This window comes from Suillus subaureus (genome assembly GCF_016647635.1).
Source record: "Suillus subaureus strain MN1 chromosome Unknown BJ212scaffold_211, whole genome shotgun sequence".
Classification (NCBI taxonomy): Eukaryota; Fungi; Basidiomycota; class Agaricomycetes; order Boletales; family Suillaceae; genus Suillus; species Suillus subaureus.
Genome location: NW_024538767.1, coordinates 582 through 18,777, shown reverse-complemented (window position 1 = coordinate 18,777; position 18,196 = coordinate 582). Strand labels below are relative to the sequence as shown.

Sequence of the window (18,196 nt, the reverse complement as noted above, 5' to 3'; positions counted from 1 at the left end):
ACGAGCTCATCGACGATGAAACAAAGACAATAGTGAGAGGACACACCAGCGGCCATCCATCTTTGCCTTCGCAACGGCAACCCAAACCTCCAAAGACATTCGAACATCCAACCAGCAAATTAGCAACACAAGTTCTGATATAGAGTCATACCCACCTGGGTGTCGAAGGATTGACAATCACTACGTGAAGACCCCATATACTTTGTACCTAGTTAGCTAATATTTGACAATATAAATACAACAAAATTAGAGCATCTACTGAGTACATGAGTAGGCCCGAGTAGTTTCGAGGACATGAACTACCAACCATCTAACTAGGTGACCTATCCTTTTTTTTTTTTTTTTGATCATTGTTTATTGTCCATTGGGGCGATGCCCTATGGTAGACAACACATACAGGTATATACTTGTTCATTACATTATTGCTTTGCGAATTTTGTTTGATGTGCTTTCATTGGTCCAGGTGTGACACAAGGACAGGTAAGGCCAGCTAAAGGCGATAGGGGATCATTTGTCCGCTTCATCTTCTTCGTCATCTGCGGGGGGGTTGACATCTCCAAATGTTTGTTCTAGTCTGTGTGTACTCGCTATGAAGCGGAGTAGGGGTTTGATGCATTTTTGGTTGCTCAACAAGTTCTTGAGATGACTAGCTTGGGGACCTATCTCATTCCGGAGTGCGAGTTGTTGTCTGGTGTACTGTTTCTTCATGACCTATCCTACCTTCCAACTAGGCCATCTGTCTCAGAGTAAAAAAATGGCTTCAATCTGGTGGCTCAAATTCTCGTCTAATTACACATACAAGCTTCAAGTAGATGGATAACCAAATTTAAATTATCTATCAATATGTGATCTACATCATGTGGCAATTATATCAACTGCATCCAGCATCACATTCCCCCTCCTTTGCCCACCCCCTAGCACTCTTGTAACTCTTGTAAACCATGGTTTATCATCCAGAAAATATCCCTGTCAATGTGTGGAATGCTTGGCCTGACCACCTTAAGCAAGCTGTCTGTGCTAACACTGGAAATAACCAGTCAAATAAGCCTGATCCAAATATTGATCCTGCACTCACCAGTGGTCTAGCGCCAGCGCCGTGCCATGCTCATGACATGTATCGTGATGGGCCCACATCCCCTCATCCATACCAAAGGGGAAACACCAACAAGTAAGTGCATATAGGTGCATATATGCATCTGGAACTCACCATAAGGCATGTTAAGTCCCATAGCAAGTGCTACCACAAGTACCAGACCATGGGAATCTCATAGAAGTGACTGGGGAGGTACCAGAGCTTCTCACAGGTACCGGAGTATGTCTTCATCATGTTCCCACCCGCCTTGTAATCATCGTGGATGGAGCTGAAGGCATAGGTCTCCCAGTTGTTGTCACAATGACTCGTCCCCATCTACAAGTCAAGAAAGGTCAGCATCCAGGGATCGATGGCACTCAAGATGTGCCTCTTTGACTCTCACACATCATACAACACCAGTTTCCACTAATGACGGCACAGAGCATGAAATGGGAAATAATCATACCTCTGCACGTGGTCATTCAACTGTGCCAAGGGGGGGTAAGTCAGCTAGGAGATGAAGAGCAAGGGCTGTTGCAGAACCTGACAGAGCAAGTCATGTTGAACTGCATGTTGGTGAATATGATGATGATGCAGAGGATGTGACTCAAAGTCGGAGTAAACTATCTGCAATCGGCAAAGAGGCATGAAGTGAGCTAAAGGCAAGTGCTTAAGTTTGAGTAGCATCAAATATAGCGCAAACTCAACAATCTTACCTAGTGTTTGATCACCATGAAATTCCGTCACATTTGCAATGTTTCTGAAGGGAAAAGCTGGCCAGCATCAGCAGATGAAGAGTGCATCAATGAAATGACAGGTGAATGTTACCTCATGCTGGAGTTCACCAAAATGGTAAATGACGACCACAACTGCACAATCTTTGCCAAGGTCGCAAGTTTGGTCTGGCAAGACCTTCAGGTAAGTCATATGTGTTATGAACTAGAATAGTATAATGGCAGCAGCTCGATAAGAGCATTGGCTGACGTTATGATCAAGACCTTGCAAATACAAGGGTCATAAGACAAGGTAGAGAGAGTGTCTCTAACTTGAATATCGGTTCAGATGACTTAGGATTGGGGGTCCTAAGCAAAAGATGTTTCAGGTAGAATCTAGTAAGATTAAAGTGAAGTAACTAAAGCATACAGGAAGACTATTTATAATGGGCTACTGTGCTTTAGGGCAAGTGTGAGAACGAAGTGAGTCAGAGATAAGAGATGCACAAGCAATAAGAGATGCATAAGCAATAACAGAAATAGGTCATCTAGCAACGGCAGCTGCAGTTGTGATGTAATACAACATATGAATTGGAGATAAGTCTAGTGGCAGCAATATGTGGCTCGTGATGTAATACACAATAGGTTGAAGTGGAGAAAATGAATAGGGGCATACGTGGCTGTAACATTACCCCTTGTTTAGGAATGAAGTCACCGACTTCAGTTATCCTGATTTGCCCAGTAGACAGGGTTGGTGTTGAAGTTAGAGTCTAGCAAGTCGTTTTGCTCCTCTGTGATCGTGTAAGAAGACTTATCAGCCATCTCAGCGGCATGATAAATAGCATCCTGCTCAATCTCCCAATGAGCAAGAGCTTCATAGAAGCTGGTGTTGGTCCAAACCAGTGGAATGACCACTTCCCCTTTCAGGTCTTTACAAAAGACCGATAAGTGGCCAGGTGCATACTCTTTGCAAACCTGACAGTAATATGCTGGGCAGTTTTTATGGCGGTGCCTGGCAATGCGACAGTTTCAACATACAACATTGTCGATGGTGGCCATTTTTACAGTGGTGATGGTGGACGACTGTGCGGGTGGGGATGGAGATCTAGATCATCGCTTACAATCTCTGTGCAGTGAGGCTGAAGCTGTTTGTTTGGCAATGCAGGTGGATCTGCGCCTGGTAGGGTACTGATGTGTAGTGGGTGCGATGGGGGTAGGAGAAGGAGAAGTTGGTATGTTAAGTACAGCAATAGGAGGGATATTATCATCCAAATGCTCCATGGTAGCTGTTGGAAGAATAGGCAATGGAACTGGAATGGCAATATGCGGGGATGGAGGTCATGTGACTGGGTCAGTGGCGATTTGTTCTGTGATGATGTGGATAGCTTCTCTGATAGCTTCTCTAGTATCATCAGGCAACAGACGGATTGCAGTATTATGAATGTGTATATGAAGATGGTGGAATATGGTTTTGTGACGTTCATCATCAAGGAGATTAGCGGTGCATTCAATGAGACTAGCATCCCTAATGATTCGGATGATGAGCCTGCTGGAGATTGCTCCTCTTTCTCCTAAGAGATGGTCTATCTCAATAGCATATTGTTGGGATGTGAGAGCAGATTCGAACAAGGCACTAGTTTCGACTTGATCGATGATTGCAAAGTAATCAGTGAGGGTGGAGTCACTGGTCAGAGTGGAGTCAGATGAAGGTGGGGAAACTACTGGGGAGGATGCATTGTTGGTGAGGTTGGCGGTGGTGGTGGTTTGGTAGTCAAGAAGGGACAATGGGTTGGTGATGTTTTCAGATACAGTGTTCATAGCAGCAGTGAGTTCTTCGATGTGCTGTATGCAGAGACGTAGGCATTTAAGAGACATTGTTCTGAGTCTACAATTTGTGAGCCTTTTTATACACGGTAAGGATGTCGGTAGCATGGCTAAGGTTCTCTTCTGGAACCCATTCGTTGCTGGCAGAAGAGTAACCTTTCCAGGATAAGAGATAGTGTCTTCGTTTACCTGTGCCTTTATGCGATAAGATCACATTGATTTCATATTCTTCTTCATTATCGATGATGTCTGGGGGTGGATCATGGAAATTTGGACCATGGACCTCTGTCTCATGATAGGACAATAATTCAGAAGCATGGAATGTGGGGTGAACTTTCCATTGTGGTGGTAGTTGGAGTGTGAATGTGATAGGGGAGAGAATGGCGATGACCGGGAAAGGGCCGTATCGTTTTGGTGCGAGCTTCTGTGATGGTAACTGCGTGATTAGATTTTTTTCTGATAACCAAACCTTATCTCCTATTTTCCATGGATGATACTTCTGTCCATGTGTTTGTTCTGCCATTTGCTGCATGGTGAGATTATGGCATGACAATGCTTCTTCTCTGGACTTCTGAAGTGAGCAGAGTCTATCTTCTGCTGTGGGGATGGTAGAGTCAGGGAGTACATGAGGAAGAGCTCTTGGTTCATATCCCATCATTAAGAAGAATGGTGAAGCATTGTGGAAGTCATGTTTCCGATGGTTATGCACAAATTCTGCCATTGGGAGGTGTTCTACCCAATCTTTGGGGTGATTTTGGCAGTAGATCCGGAGATAGGTTTCAAGTTCTTGATTAAGTCGTTCAGTCTGGCCATCAGTCTGAGGGTGATAAGTGGTTGATGTGGCTATGTCATATTTCAAAAGCTTGGCAAAGGCTTTTGAGAATTTCGATATGAATTGCGGTCCATGGTCAGAAATGACTTTCTCATGGAGTCTGAATCTGCGGTAGACATATTTGAAGAATTTCTTGGCGACGCCTTCAGAAGTGATGGTTTTTGTGCAAGGGATAAGAATTACCCCCTTTGTAAGGCCATGGTCTACCATGACCATAACAGAGTCAAAACCAGCGCACGGAGGAAGATCAGTGATAAGATTGACAGAGACCTGGGTGAATGGGGCGGCGGTGGTGGAGGGGATTGGAACAAGAGGTGGTGTTGTCGGATGGGTATCTGACTTCATTTGCTGACAGAGGGCGCAACCCTCAATGTATCAGCAGATATAAGTACCCATGGATGGCCACCAAAAGTCCCGTTTGATGAGTTCCTCAATTTTAAAATGACTGGGGTGGCCAGCCATGGCATGATCATGACAATGTTCTAGAATAAGATGCCGTCCGGTGGGATGGACATAAGCACGGTCCTTATAATAAAGGATATCATCTTTTATCGTCCAATCAGCAAGTGCGGATTTCATAGGGGGAAGAGATAACCCATCAAGGGCATCAGAGGCAGCTTGGAAGATGGGGTTGGGATCGGAGGGATCAGGGTTTGCAAGAGTGGTCATAAGTTCAACATCAAGGAGGCAAACAAACATGGAGTCGGGCAGGAGGGTGACATCAGAGTTGTCTTGGTCAGAATCTGCACCATGATCAGGGCGACAGGAGAGGGCATCAGGGGTGGCAAGCTTGGCTCCAGCGACATGATGAAGCTCTATATCATAGCAAGACAAAATCAATTGCCAACAGGCTTGCCGGCAAGTGAGCTTCTGGGCTGAACGGAAGTATAGGAGGTTCTTATGATCAGTGAAGACAAGGATGGGATGGGGATTTCCCTCCAAATAGTGACACCATTCAGTCAGGGCATGAATAATGGCCAGGAGTTTGCGATCAAATATCTGATAGTTTCACTCTGCAGAGTTCAGGGTTTGTGACAGGCATCTGCATGGGTGGTACATTCCATTGTCATCAGTCTGTAGCAACACTGCACCAGTAGCAACTAGTGAAGTGTCAGTTGCTACAGCAAACTGCTGACTTGGGTCTGGGTTTCAAAGGATGGGTTGCTTTAAGAAACAGTCTTTCAATGTGGAAAAGGCAGTGGTGCAGAGATCGGACCACTGGAATATAGTGGCCTTCTTCGTTAGATCTATTAGTGGCCTGGCAATGTCAGAGTAATGAGGGATGAAGTTTTGATAGAAATTGCAAAATCCTAGAAACAACTGAACCTCTTTTACCATTGTTGGAGTAGGCCAATCCCTAATCCCATCAGTTTTGGCAACATCCATCACAACACATCCTGGTTGTATGATCATGCCCAAATATTCCACTTCTTCTGTGTCAAAGGTGCATTTTTCCGGTTTGAGGAAGAGTTTCTCCTTATGAATCCTTTCCAGGATGTGTTGGGTACAATCGTGATGGGAGGAGAGGTTGTTTGAAAAAATTAAGATATCATCCATGTACAGTGGCTCAAAAAACTGTCCGCATGTTTTGACATTTTTCACTATCTATGATATTGTGTGAGATTGAACAAATGGCTCAAGGACATGCTTATACCACATTGTAGTATGGCTTCAGGGCTTTCATTTGAGCCCTACACCGTGGGAATCGGTGGAGATATGGTGGAGATACAAGGCTCACAAAATGGTGACTCATGCAGACAGTTTTTTGACTCAAGTATTTTACAATAATAACCAGGTATTCTAGTATTTTGTATGACCTCCCTTGGCTTTAATTACTGCCTCTATCCTTCTAGGCATACTCTCAATTAATTTCTGGCAATCCTCAGCTGTGACCTTCCCCCATTCCACTGCTACTCTCCCCCAAAGCTCCCATACTCCTTTAGGGGGGTTTTCATAGGCTTGAAGCTTTTTCTTGAGTGTTCCCCAGAGATGTTCAATGACATTGACATCAGGAGACTGTGCTGGCCAGTCAAGAACATTGATGTTATGTTCTTCAAACCATTCCTTAGCTCTTCTGGATGTGTGCTTGGGATCATTATCCTGTTGGAAAATGATATCTTCTTCATCAATCCCTGATTCTGCCAAGCTAGGCAGCAAGTGGTCATTTAAAATGTCCACATACTGCTCAGCATTCATCTTCCCCTCAACCTCAGCAAGCATTCCCACACCATTCCATCCCATACAGCCCCATACCATTAAAGAACCTCCTCCAAACTTGACAGTCCCATTAACCTCTCTGTCTGTTAGGCCATCTCCCTTCTTTTTCCATACATATACCTTCCCATCTGACCCAATCCTATTGATTTTGGTCTCATCTGACCATATAACATGCTTCCAGTCTTCTACAGTCCAGTGCTGATGAGCTAAGGCAAAGGCTAGTCTTCTCTGCCTATGTTTGATGGAGAGAAGAGGCTTTTTCTTCTTTGTTACTGCCTTGAGATGAGCTGCCTTGAGAACATTCCTCACAGTTTGTGAAGAGACAGGGGTAGTGATGGTGGAATTGATATAATGGGTGGCTTGGACAGCATTATCAGCCTTTCCTGTAGTGATATGTTGGATAATAGCCCTTTTGTCAGTAGAGGTAAGCTTGGATGGACGTCCTCCACAAGAGTTTTCCTTGTCTGGGTGGCTTTTTTTGATAAACTTGGCCACAGTGGACTTGCATACTCCAGTTCTAGAGGAAATTTGGCGAGCAGAGAGGCCAGCATAAGACAGAGAGAGGATATTATCTCTTTGAGCAGAGGAGATGGCTTTCATGGTGATTATGACTATGATACATGAGATATTCTGGTTTATATAGTTAGATATAGTTATAAAATAACATAATGACACCACTTCATAATTTATATAATAGTGGCATGATTTTTGTGGTGTCATAAATAATGATTTATATAGTTTTAATATACACTCAAAAAACTGTCCACATGAGTCATCATTTTATAAGCCTTATGTCTCCACCATATCTCCACCGATTCCCACGGTGTAGGGCTCAAATGAAAGCCCTGAAGCCATACTACAATGTGGTATAAGCATGTCCTTGAGCCATTTGTTCCTTCTCACACAATATCATAGATAGTGAAAAATGTCAAAACATGTGGACAGTTTTTTGAGCCACTGTATTGCTGTCCAGTTGGCTTGGTAGTGGTGTGATTGTTCTGACAGAACATGGCACCTCTTTGCCAATTGCTGTTGAGCCTAATGGCTGCGGTGACATACTTTTCAAAATCTATGGGGATGGTTTCCATCTGGTAAATGGCATTACCGATCCCCTTCTTGAGCCCATCATTGAAGAATGTAATCAAGATGGCATCTTGTTTTACAGAGGCCTGTGCAGCAAGGGTCTTGAAACTGGTGATGTAGGAAGTGAGATCGCCTGTCTGCTTCAGAGTGTGGAGCTTATTCATGGCTGTGCCAATGGCATTGGCTGGTATGAAGGCTTCTTTGAACTTTGTCTCGAAATTTGTGAAAGTTCCATAAGATTTGGAGACAGAGTTGTCAACCTCGGTGTAAAAGGTGAGCACCCAACCCATGGTGCTATCTTCTGTCATATATGCAAGCATGGTGATGACTTTCTTTTCATTGGTGTTGTAGATTGTAGCATTAAGGGCAAAGTACGCCTTAATCAAGTACAACCATCTTAAAGCCTGTTGGGGAGTTCCATTGTAAGACATTGGTGCTCCAGCTTTAAGTTCTGGGGTGTTGGTGGGTGCTGACATCCTGATCTTCTGGTCTAGTGATGTTTCTGTCTGCAGGGGACAATACATCCCTCTCTGCCTGGTTCTGGTTTCTGGGACCTCTCAGATGGAGAGGGTCGGTGTTGTACTTTAATCTTTTGTTATGAACTAGAATAGTATAATGGCAGCAGCTCGATAAGAGCATCAGCTGACGTTATGATCAAGACCTTGCAAATACAAGGGTCATAAGACAAGGTAGAGAGAGTGTCTCTAACTTGAATATCAGTTCAGACGACTTAGGATTGGGGGTCCTAAGCAAAAGATGTTTCAGGTAGAATCTAGTAAGATTAAAGTGAAGTAACTAAAGCATACAGGAAGACTATTTATAATGGGCTACTGTGCTTTAGGGCAAGTGTGAGAACAAAGCGAGTCAGAGATAAGAGATGCATAAGCAATAACAGAAATAGGTCATCTAGCAATGGCAGCTGCAGTTCTGATGTAATACAACATATGAATCGGAGATAAGTCTAGTGGCGGCAATATGTGGCTCATGACATAATACGCAATAGGTTGAAGTGGAGAAAATGAATAGGGGCATATGTGGCTGTAACAATATGCAACATGATATGTAATTGCCACTTCACCCTTTGCAGAACATGGCCAACAGCGACTGCCTTGTGAATTGTAAGGTAAAATGGAATAAGCAATCACTTTTCACATTTGCAAAGGAGATGTCCTGTGGATTCAAAGAAGACTGGCAGGCCCAGAACGATGCTGAGAAGAAAGCTGCCAAAGGTGTGAACCAGTGAAACAATAGACGTGCTCAACATTGCAAAGAAGTAAGTGTTAAAGCTACTTTTCATCAATATGAAGACTTACTATGACAAATTAGAAAGCAGATCGGCTTATGACAGCACGTCAGGCTTACATCAAGAAATTCAGTGTTGATCCAGTGGACCTTGTGCATGCAGATCATATGTCGGATGAAGTGTCTGGACCAGACAATGATGAGTTGGAGGATGGTTGGAAGCGAAGGATGGCGGAGAAAATGGGAATGCCTGCCAACTCACAAGTTGAAAACTTGTCATTCCTGGAGGTTACAAGAAGTCCCTGGAGATCTGACGAAGTAAGTGTTATGCGGTCCTCAAATATGAGTAAAAGCTTATAGAAATCATTAGCTCAGTCAGATCTTTCATACCCTGCATGATCTTTGGCGAGCATCACTGACCTCCAAGCAAAAGAAGCGCTTCCACATGATCCAAGTCACTGGCACAGATCATCAATCACAGCATATCCCTGATTTTACTCCCTATACCTTCAGCATCAACATAGAATGGCTTGAGGCCAACAAATATAGACTAGAGTATCAAGACTTACTCAAGGAATGGGGTGCATGGGAGGATCCAGAAGGTTTTGGTTTGAAAAAAAGGGAGCATCAGGACAATCAAGGCACTCCAAACAATGAAGTTGATGAGAACAATGCTAGAGAGACAGAAGGATGATTGCACGAATGGTGTTTTCTTGAGGACCAGACCCACTTCGCAAACTAAACAGTAGGATGCCAAGTAGAGAAGAGTTGTCAATCATTGTATGATAGAGAACATTTTGGACATACCCGGTCAAGTGTTGTTGTTATCCACAACTCTGGATTACTGGTCTTGATGATTCCATGAGCGATCTGGCTTGTAATTTGATCGAATGGAAGAACAGTAGGGGGAGCTCCATCTTTGCCTGGGCTCCAGTATTCATTTAGTTTAAAACACATAATGTCAAGCTTGGGACTTGACAAAATGAGTAGGAGGGATAGAACCACAAACAAGACACATACAACTTGCTCCATGGATCATCTTCAATGGGCACCAGCAGTAACTCTATCATCCACCTGAGTTCAGTGAGAAGCCGAGTTCCGTTTGCTATCCCCAACTGTATGTGACTGAAGATGTTGATTACTTCACCGTACCATGACTTATCCATGTATGTGACCTTGATGAGAGATGATCTGGCAGACTCTTGAGTGCTTCTTGCCAATGGTGAGATCCGACGTCCATCTAGAAGTGTGAACTGATAGTACAATGCAAAGTCGTTGAGTTGAGATGAACCTGGACGGGGATTTGCTTCAAGTGCATAATGAACACTGTGGGGTTGTTGTGAGTTATAGTGAGTATATAATGCAACTTGAGCTGCATCGCTGAGTCATTGTGGGTTTGGTATTGATGGACCAGGTTGGACATGCAAATATGGACTCAACTCTAATGAGAAGTCAAAAATCAGCGAGTTTGTAAGAAAATGGATGACATGAAATGTACTGTCAAAGCCTGTCCCAGTGGCAGCATCCTGGATTGTTCCAGAGGCCTTGTGGCCATCACCAAGCATGTGTTCTAGAAGCATCTTGACAATCAGACTTTCAGCATTTGCTATTGCATCACAAGCCTGAAAATCCTAGTGAGTGAAAGCATGATAACAGGCAAAGAAATCACCAGAGAATCTATCTGAGCACCATGCGCAAACTTCCTCATCATCGAAATCTCAATCTGCCCCCCAGTCCAGTTGTTTGAGTTTGAACTCTTGAGGACTTTGTTGAGATGCTCAGAGAGAAAGGCCCAAAAGTTGTAGACTGGTCCATAGTCAAGGATCTGTTGCCTAAGATGAACTGCCCAATGAAAGTTTGGTTTCAGGGCATCAACACAATACAACTGTTTAGTATACAATAAGATTGAAATGTGCATTCAAAGCAAGACCATACCCTTTTGTACTTGAGCAAGTACTCTTGAAGCAGCATCTCCACATGAGGGAGCATATCCAGCTTGATAGAGCTACCACAGAAGATCTTGACAGCAGTTGAAAGGTGCAGAAAGTTGATTGGTTCATCACATTGCATGCGAACCTTTGGTGGCTTTGGCAGCTTTGGTTCCTTGTCATCTTTTGCAGGCTTCTTTCCACGACCTCATTTCACACCAGCAGACCCTTGTGGTGCTTCTTGGTGCACCTTCCAAGCCTTGTAGTCCTTGATAAACTGATTCTGACATTTAGCAAATGATTTAATTGAAGTTTTTTGATCCAACTCTGCTTCTTCCACAAACATGTCCCAAATGATAGGTATCTGGATTGTGGGATGAATACAATGAATAAAATATATAATAAAACGACTTACAGTGATGGGCCAGGCTGTCGTCGCAGCAAACTTGTATTCATCAGCCATCAAGGACCCACCTGCAGGCTCTCTGACACAAAGTCGCAGCTTTCCAGCCCAGAGTGGGGCTTCAAATGTACTGAGAAAGGTGTGCATTAAATCAAGCTTGCGAGTTCTTGTCTGAGTAGAGGCACGAAGGGCCAGAGTCAAGATCCATTGTGTGTACCACTGAGTCTTAATAATTCCTGCAAGGTCCATATTAGCTCATTCATTGTTAGAGTAAATATGATGACACACCAAGTAATAAATTGTGCATTGGATCAATGATTGTCTGTCGCACAAGATCAAAATATGGGAGCTGTGCAAGTTCAGTCCAATGGACACCATATTCGTCAAAGAAAGTGTTATGTTCATCTCATGTTTCGAGGGCTTTCTCTTGAAAACATCAATGTCAATGTTCTTCACCATCGCATGGATCAAATTCTATTTTATGGTTAGTTCAAAACTGTAAGCTACCAGGGAAATCAAAGGCATGTACCATTACATAGAGACTCATCAGAGAAAAGTTCATCCTGGGTTACCTTGCACTTAGGGCATGGAGAATTCTTGTGACTGTGATCAGCAAAGCCACACATCTTACACATGGCTGGATGGTCGCATACAACACCTAGGAGTACAACATGAACTCTTCGACCTAGAAAATATATGTTAGTGCACCAAATGGTCAAACACTGTTAGGACTAACCTTCTGGGTGCCCTGGGGTATGATAGACAACACTTTCCTCGTAGAGCTGGAGCAAATCATTGACAACAAGTCACAGATAGTTTTAAAGCTGAGTGCCAGTTGGTTCGGTAGGTCCAGGTGTCATGAATGATACCAAAAGGTTCTCAGCACAATACCTAAAGACATGAATACAAGATATGAAACAAGTTAGTGGCAACTCACCTTAGTGCCCTAGGAAGGTTTGAAACACATAATGATAAGATGCCAGAGGAATGGCTTGGCCCATAGACACTGGTCTTACATCCAAACCTTGGAATAAAATTTAATCAGTTGTCACATCAAGAATACTGCGTGGGTAATTACATACCAGTTGAGGCTCATGGTGACACCAATGCGAAGCTCCTGTGAGGTTTCCGTCCCAGAAAAGAAGGGTGCTTGATCTGGGCCCTGGATGGTGCGCCATACCTCACCATCTGAGATATCATGAAACTCCCCTGGTTTAACCGTGCATGATTGCCAGGATTCACATGCCACCTCATTACCTCCATGTGCAAGAAAATTCACAAGGAAGATGGTACCTGGATAGGTGCTGCACACACTGGAGGAGGGCACTGAGCTTTGCAGCCTGTTACCATCCGGAAGAGCCTATCAGAGACTGGTTTGAATAGCTGGCTATCACAGTCGGAACACAGCACGTTAGTGGGTATATCTGTAGGGAAAATATGGTGACAATGACCGCAGACTGGATAAATAGTAAAACGGTCATGGAGATCAAGGCGGTGAATAACAGTGTTAAGAGTTGTAGGAAGAGGCTGCATGGGATGAAGAATGCCTAGAGAGAGGAGAATGGTGGTAACACAATGAAAAATCAGAGCATAAGCATGAAAAGAAACATGATGCTTCGCATGTAGAATAGCCACCATGATGATAATGATACATCCAAACCAGTCTGGATGAGCATCTTGATATACCTGACATGGATTGAGTGGTGCTTCAAACTTGCTTCTTGGCGTGATCTGCACCTGATCCACAGGTGCATGCTGACTGTTGGAGGGGGCAACCTGTACATTGGGGATGATCTCTGCATCCAAATCTCCATCATGTTGTTCTGTATGGAGAAGTGGGTCATGGTGGACCTCATCACCTGTGTCAGGGTCATCATATAACCCAAGAGAGTCTTCTTGGGGAGGCTGGGACTCAGACTGTAGGGCATCATGGATCGCTTCATCTTCTTCACGCTGAACCATCGCATGCGTACTGCTGGCCTTCTGCCACAGGCACTTTGCAGCAGGTAACTGAGTTTGGCAAGGGACAAGGGTAGGACAAGATTGTGCAAGAGGAATCTGGTGACCGCTGGCAAGTAGAACAGGTGTAGTACGTGTCGCTAAGAGTGGCGCAGTGTGGGCTTCAGGGGCAACCCAATGTAGGGAATGAGATTCCTCCAGGCATATATTGCCCATATTACGACTCACAACAATTGGTATAGTGTGCAACTCACTATCTATGACTTTCCTATGAAATGCGCCAGAGGTGCAACACTTTCCCACACTATGCGACGCATTCCTGCGCACGCACTTAGCATGCTCTTCCTGTGCTTGGTCACACTTTGTCACACAGCATCCATCCATCGTCCAACCAGTTCCCTAGTGAGTCCTTTCTTGTTTATTCTCATTATCAGACCATATTTAGTATTAGTATGACATTATTTCATCATGGACCCCTACTTACATACTTAGAGCGCTCCCTATTCACTTCTGAGCCCTGGGAGCGCACCTAGGCACAGCTTACCTGTCGCCTAGGAAGTTTTCATACACCTACCACCACCACCATCCAGTAGTCATCTAGCAATTAGAATCCATCATGAGTTAGCATCTATCAGAGTTGTCACCCTAGTCCTCATCTTTTACACATTCACACACTGCGTGCACCTTATTCCCATGCTTCACGCTCCTACGCGCTCAACATTCCCGCGCACACACTTTCAGCGTGCTTCACCAGAGTTGATCTGGCATCACCCAGTGGATCTTGCTTTCTTTGCTTCCCTTAAGGGTCGAACACATCGCTCGGTGCACTTCAACCAACACTTAAAGAGTCAGTAGCCTTCCTCTCCCCCCAGGGTGAGAGCCCTCTTTCTTTCTTTTGCTCTGCAAGCCAGCAGAGTAGTTAAACCTTCACTGAAGATATTTGGATGGTGGAGATTGTATGGCTTCTGATGAGGTTGAGTGCTGAAGATGTTGGGATGACGATGGTATGGGGTCATGAGAAGGTAGTGTTGGTGTAGGTGATTCTCACTGGGGATATTCAGTGTCGATCTCCATAGGTTCATAGCTATCCATGCTTAAAAACTTGAAGTTAGTATGATGCTACAGGTATATACATATATCACAACTCACAAGGGTGATGGTGTACAGGTGAAATTTTTCTGAATATCAGACTCTTCACTGTGTGATGTAGCTGATCCTAAAGGCAATACCTGTGCATTACCAGGAAGAATAGCACCACATGAACCACTCATTCGGGATGAGGAGATGTGAGTTGAAGTGCCAACACGGGTACGAGCAGTTGATACCACCCCACAAGGCAGTTGTGGCATCACACATCCACGTTGAACAACAGGGGGGGGGAGCTGGACCTCTAGCACGGCCTCTCTGTGCAATAGCAGACTGGCTGAGGTTCTGGGTTCAGTAGTGATTGTCATGTAGATAGCTCAGGATGTACTGGCCACCTTCAGCAGATGTTGTACCCTTACAAATGGTGCAATTACACCAAACAAGGCATTGGCTTGAGAGCATGCTTGGATTTACGGTCTAAATAGTTTGAACTTGCATTAGATGACAGGTATCAAACAGAAAAAGTGTGCAACTCACTGACATGTTGCAGGATCACGGAGATGGCAGTAAGAAAGAGGGAGGCGCTTAAAGCAACTTGGGCCACAAGCAACGAGCTTAAGTCCTTTTGCCTCATGGTAAGTCATCTGGTCAGCTTGGTGCATACCTGACCTAAAGTTGGTTAGTGGTTCCCTTAAGTTATCACACCAAGCAGAACAGGGGCAAGGTGGTCTATTTGCAGTAGATAGCAACTACATGAGGCTACATGATGCTGAAACAAGGCAGCATACTCAACAATCCGGAGAGCCTGCATACTGACAAGTGATTGATAAAGAAGAAACCCGGCGTAGTTGTAGTGTGTGACTAAGTCTTTGTACACATGATTACTTCACCTAATCAGACCTACTCACACTAGCATTAACCAAGGGCTAAACATAGTGAATCCAAATCAAAGGTTCAGCAGGTGGCTGGTATTGGGGCATGGGCAGGTGAAATGTATTAAATGGTATCGTTTTATCATGCCATTCAATGTTCAGTACTGTTGCTGGGTGCGCTATGGGAGGCATATAGTACTTTGTAAGATGTGAACAAAGGAATTGTTGAAATGTTGTACACTGTACAAAAACAACGATTACCTAAAGCGGCACAACCGGCGTGTAGGAAAATTCAAACTCCTTGCTTCTCCTGCTAAATTCCTCCGAGATCGACCAGTCCTACTGCGAGACGTGAGACTCTAGTAAGACTGGTTACAAGTCTAGTCTGAGTCCAGAACTGACGCCTGCACCAACACCATACCCATACTAAGCACATTATACGGGTACGCCGCGGGTACTATCAGGTACTATCATGTTGTATCAATGTCTGGACTTCATTAACGTTGAGACTTCTGACTTGTCGCACCTGGACTGTACAACAAACCTTGTACAGTGTTGAGATCTTGAGACTCAAACCAGACTCAAACACTAGGACTTCAGGTTTGACGCGGCAATTTACTACTATTTTGCTAAACTGCTTTTAACGCGTGTTATATGCACATATTCCCTCGCGAAGATCTAAAAAGAAAACCAGACATTCTCATTGTCACTTCCACTGAAAACTGCAGTATCGACCATCCCGGAGAACGACGAACCAACGTTACTCGAAGTTAAATCTCTGGTGCCCTGCGTTGAAGACGGTCTTGAAGAGGCCACCCTTACGAAGACTACTTTGTCAAGATTGAAGAAATTTTTAGGTTAATTCGGAATACCAGAAGGCCCGCAGTATCCTGAGCTATTTTATCATATCCAATGCTTTCCAACTTGAAAAACGACGGCATTGATGGTGCGGATTGGTGTAAAATTCGTACTGTGAGTCCTAAATGCATCATGAATGCGTCCTAATAGTAATATATACCCCGGTCAATCGCCACCATTCTGTAATGAATAAATGTTATAACAAGCTAAAGCTTTTTGAGTGTTATTGCCAGCCTCGCATGTAAGGTCCCATCGCAATCTACATATATATGATTGCTACAACAGCACAGTCAGTTGAATTCGTCGAAGAAGAGTGGAAAGATATGTCGCTCAGTTCCAAGACAATGATTGAGCTGAGGAAGCGAAAGACTTACTCGTATGTCACCCAATCGCCCAACAGCGAACTCCAGGCGATGAGAGCTTTGCCTACATCGCCGATGTATCGTTTAGGTCTGCATAGCCAACAGGGGAATGAAGAATAGTCGCATAGGAATCATAAATGCATCAGTACCTCGGTTTTGAATGTGTCAGAGCAGATTTAAACTTACTCATCCGGCACAACTGTTTCTAAGAATTCTGTTCGCACCAGTACTTTAGGCGGTGTTTCACGACCAGGTTCCCCTTGCCTTGTATGAGTTCCTAACAGAAGTGAAGATTTTGGACAAGCCGGAAGACTAGGTGAAGAGAGACCACAGCCAACACGCCATCGCCAGCTGGTCCCCATATAAAAGCGGATCCACCATATACGTCCTGGAATGGGATGACCATACAGTGAGCATAAGGAACAAACCAAAAAAAACATGATCCTATACCTTGCGCAACAAATTCTTGTTTTAATTCTTGTGTAGCGCGCAGGCATTTTTGGGACATTCCGATATGGAAGGAAGCAACGAACTGGTGGTCATCCAGTTCTCCCCCTTCATGTACCTCGATCTCGCCTGGTGGACAGCCCAGAAATCGTCTTAAAGACTCGCTCTTGGCTGATGAGTGTGTCATACATCAATGTAACACTCTCGGATGGGCATCATAAAGGGCTTACCATCACTATTTTGGAGATTCAGCTGCGAGAATAATGCATGGTCGCTGATTTGCATGCATGCAAAATGTAGGTCAGAAGAGCATTCAGACGAAAATTTGGAAATGAATCTAGCAAACGCCGAGAATACTTCTTGCCGGTGATTCACAATTGCCCAATATAGAGCTGTGTGAGCCTCGATATTGGGTGTTTGCAGGAGGCCGGAGAGCTGAGGGCTGTGAGAGCAGAAGCGCATGCATTGACAATTGAGTCAATAGAGGAAGGGGTGGAATTTGTGGCAGAGACAAGATCACGAATGCGAGATAGAACAATAGCACGTTTCTGCTTGCCAGCCGGTAGAAAGGATGATATAGATAGCCGTCTGGATTTGATGGACAATCCTGGGCCGGACGTAGAAGTTGTGTCGTATGAGGGAGGTGAGCCAGCAACGGACTTGCTATCCGAGTCATCGAAGGCTTTGAATTCATTATGGCGATGCAGGTGATGTGACTGGTGGCGAGAACAACAATGTGTACGTCTGGGACGTTCTCGCCATCCTCAAAGAAGCTGGCCTCGAAGACCTACTATTGGATGTGAGTTTAAGTCTCGTGACTCTTTGGTAACACAGTGCTAATCTCCTCGCAGGGCGTGGAGTTGATAGACGTACGTGGCGTATTTCTCGGCTTTTTCTATTGCTGTAAAACTTAAGGCGATTTTTCGTTGAGGTAATATAATAAGGAAATAGGGGCGTCGTGCCAAGCATCCCACAGCACCCTATTGGCACCCCAAAACAAGTTGTAGCCTACAGAACAACCACGACAATAGCAGACTATTGGTATTCCTGATAATATCAAACCCGTATACTTCAGAGTGCGTTCATTGCACAGGACTGAGTGGTCAGTGGTGTGAGGAGCGCACTACTGGTACTAGAGGCCTCCTGACGAAAGACGAGGATATAGATGAAATGCGCTGAAATACATCAGTGAGCTGAGGGAATTCTGAGAAAGATATATATTACATTACAAGGACTCCCCTTCGGTCGGCTATTGTGTTTACAGTAGCAACTCAGGAGACACAGTATTAGCACAATCT

General features: G+C 44.4%; 4 protein-coding genes across 4 annotated transcripts; 1 reads left to right on the top strand and 3 right to left on the bottom strand.

The window, feature by feature from the left end:
- Nucleotides 1-9,082: 9,082 nt before the first annotated feature.
- On the top strand, nt 9,083-9,677 carry BJ212DRAFT_1488959 (uncharacterized protein; the record flags this gene model as incomplete). Its single annotated transcript, XM_041341391.1, has 2 exons — nt 9,083-9,301; nt 9,354-9,677. 2 exons carry the CDS (start codon nt 9,083-9,085, stop codon nt 9,675-9,677), a joined length of 543 nt encoding a protein of 180 aa, XP_041185492.1.
- A 77-nt stretch (nt 9,678-9,754) lies between these two features.
- BJ212DRAFT_1289663 (uncharacterized protein) lies at nt 9,755-11,053 on the bottom strand (the record flags this gene model as incomplete). Its single annotated transcript, XM_041332065.1, has 5 exons — nt 9,755-9,956; nt 10,004-10,363; nt 10,424-10,605; nt 10,653-10,868; nt 10,919-11,053. The coding sequence occupies 5 exons, from the start codon at nt 11,051-11,053 to the stop codon at nt 9,755-9,757; spliced, it is 1,095 nt and encodes a 364-aa protein (XP_041185491.1).
- Nucleotides 11,054-12,589: 1,536 nt separating this feature from the next.
- Nucleotides 12,590-13,489, bottom strand: BJ212DRAFT_1488957 (uncharacterized protein; the record flags this gene model as incomplete). Its single annotated transcript, XM_041341390.1, has 1 exon — nt 12,590-13,489. One exon carries the CDS (start codon nt 13,487-13,489, stop codon nt 12,590-12,592), a length of 900 nt encoding a protein of 299 aa, XP_041185490.1.
- A 2,765-nt stretch (nt 13,490-16,254) lies between these two features.
- BJ212DRAFT_1591963 (uncharacterized protein) lies at nt 16,255-17,765 on the bottom strand (the record flags this gene model as incomplete). The annotated part of the gene is made up of 5 exons (XM_041342522.1): nt 17,129-17,765; nt 16,902-17,069; nt 16,638-16,839; nt 16,464-16,541; nt 16,255-16,348 (listed from the first exon to the last, which is right to left on the bottom strand). The coding sequence occupies exons 1-5, from the start codon at nt 17,358-17,360 to the stop codon at nt 16,255-16,257; spliced, it is 774 nt and encodes a 257-aa protein (XP_041185489.1). The 5' UTR covers nt 17,361-17,765.
- Nucleotides 17,766-18,196: the final 431 nt, after the last annotated feature.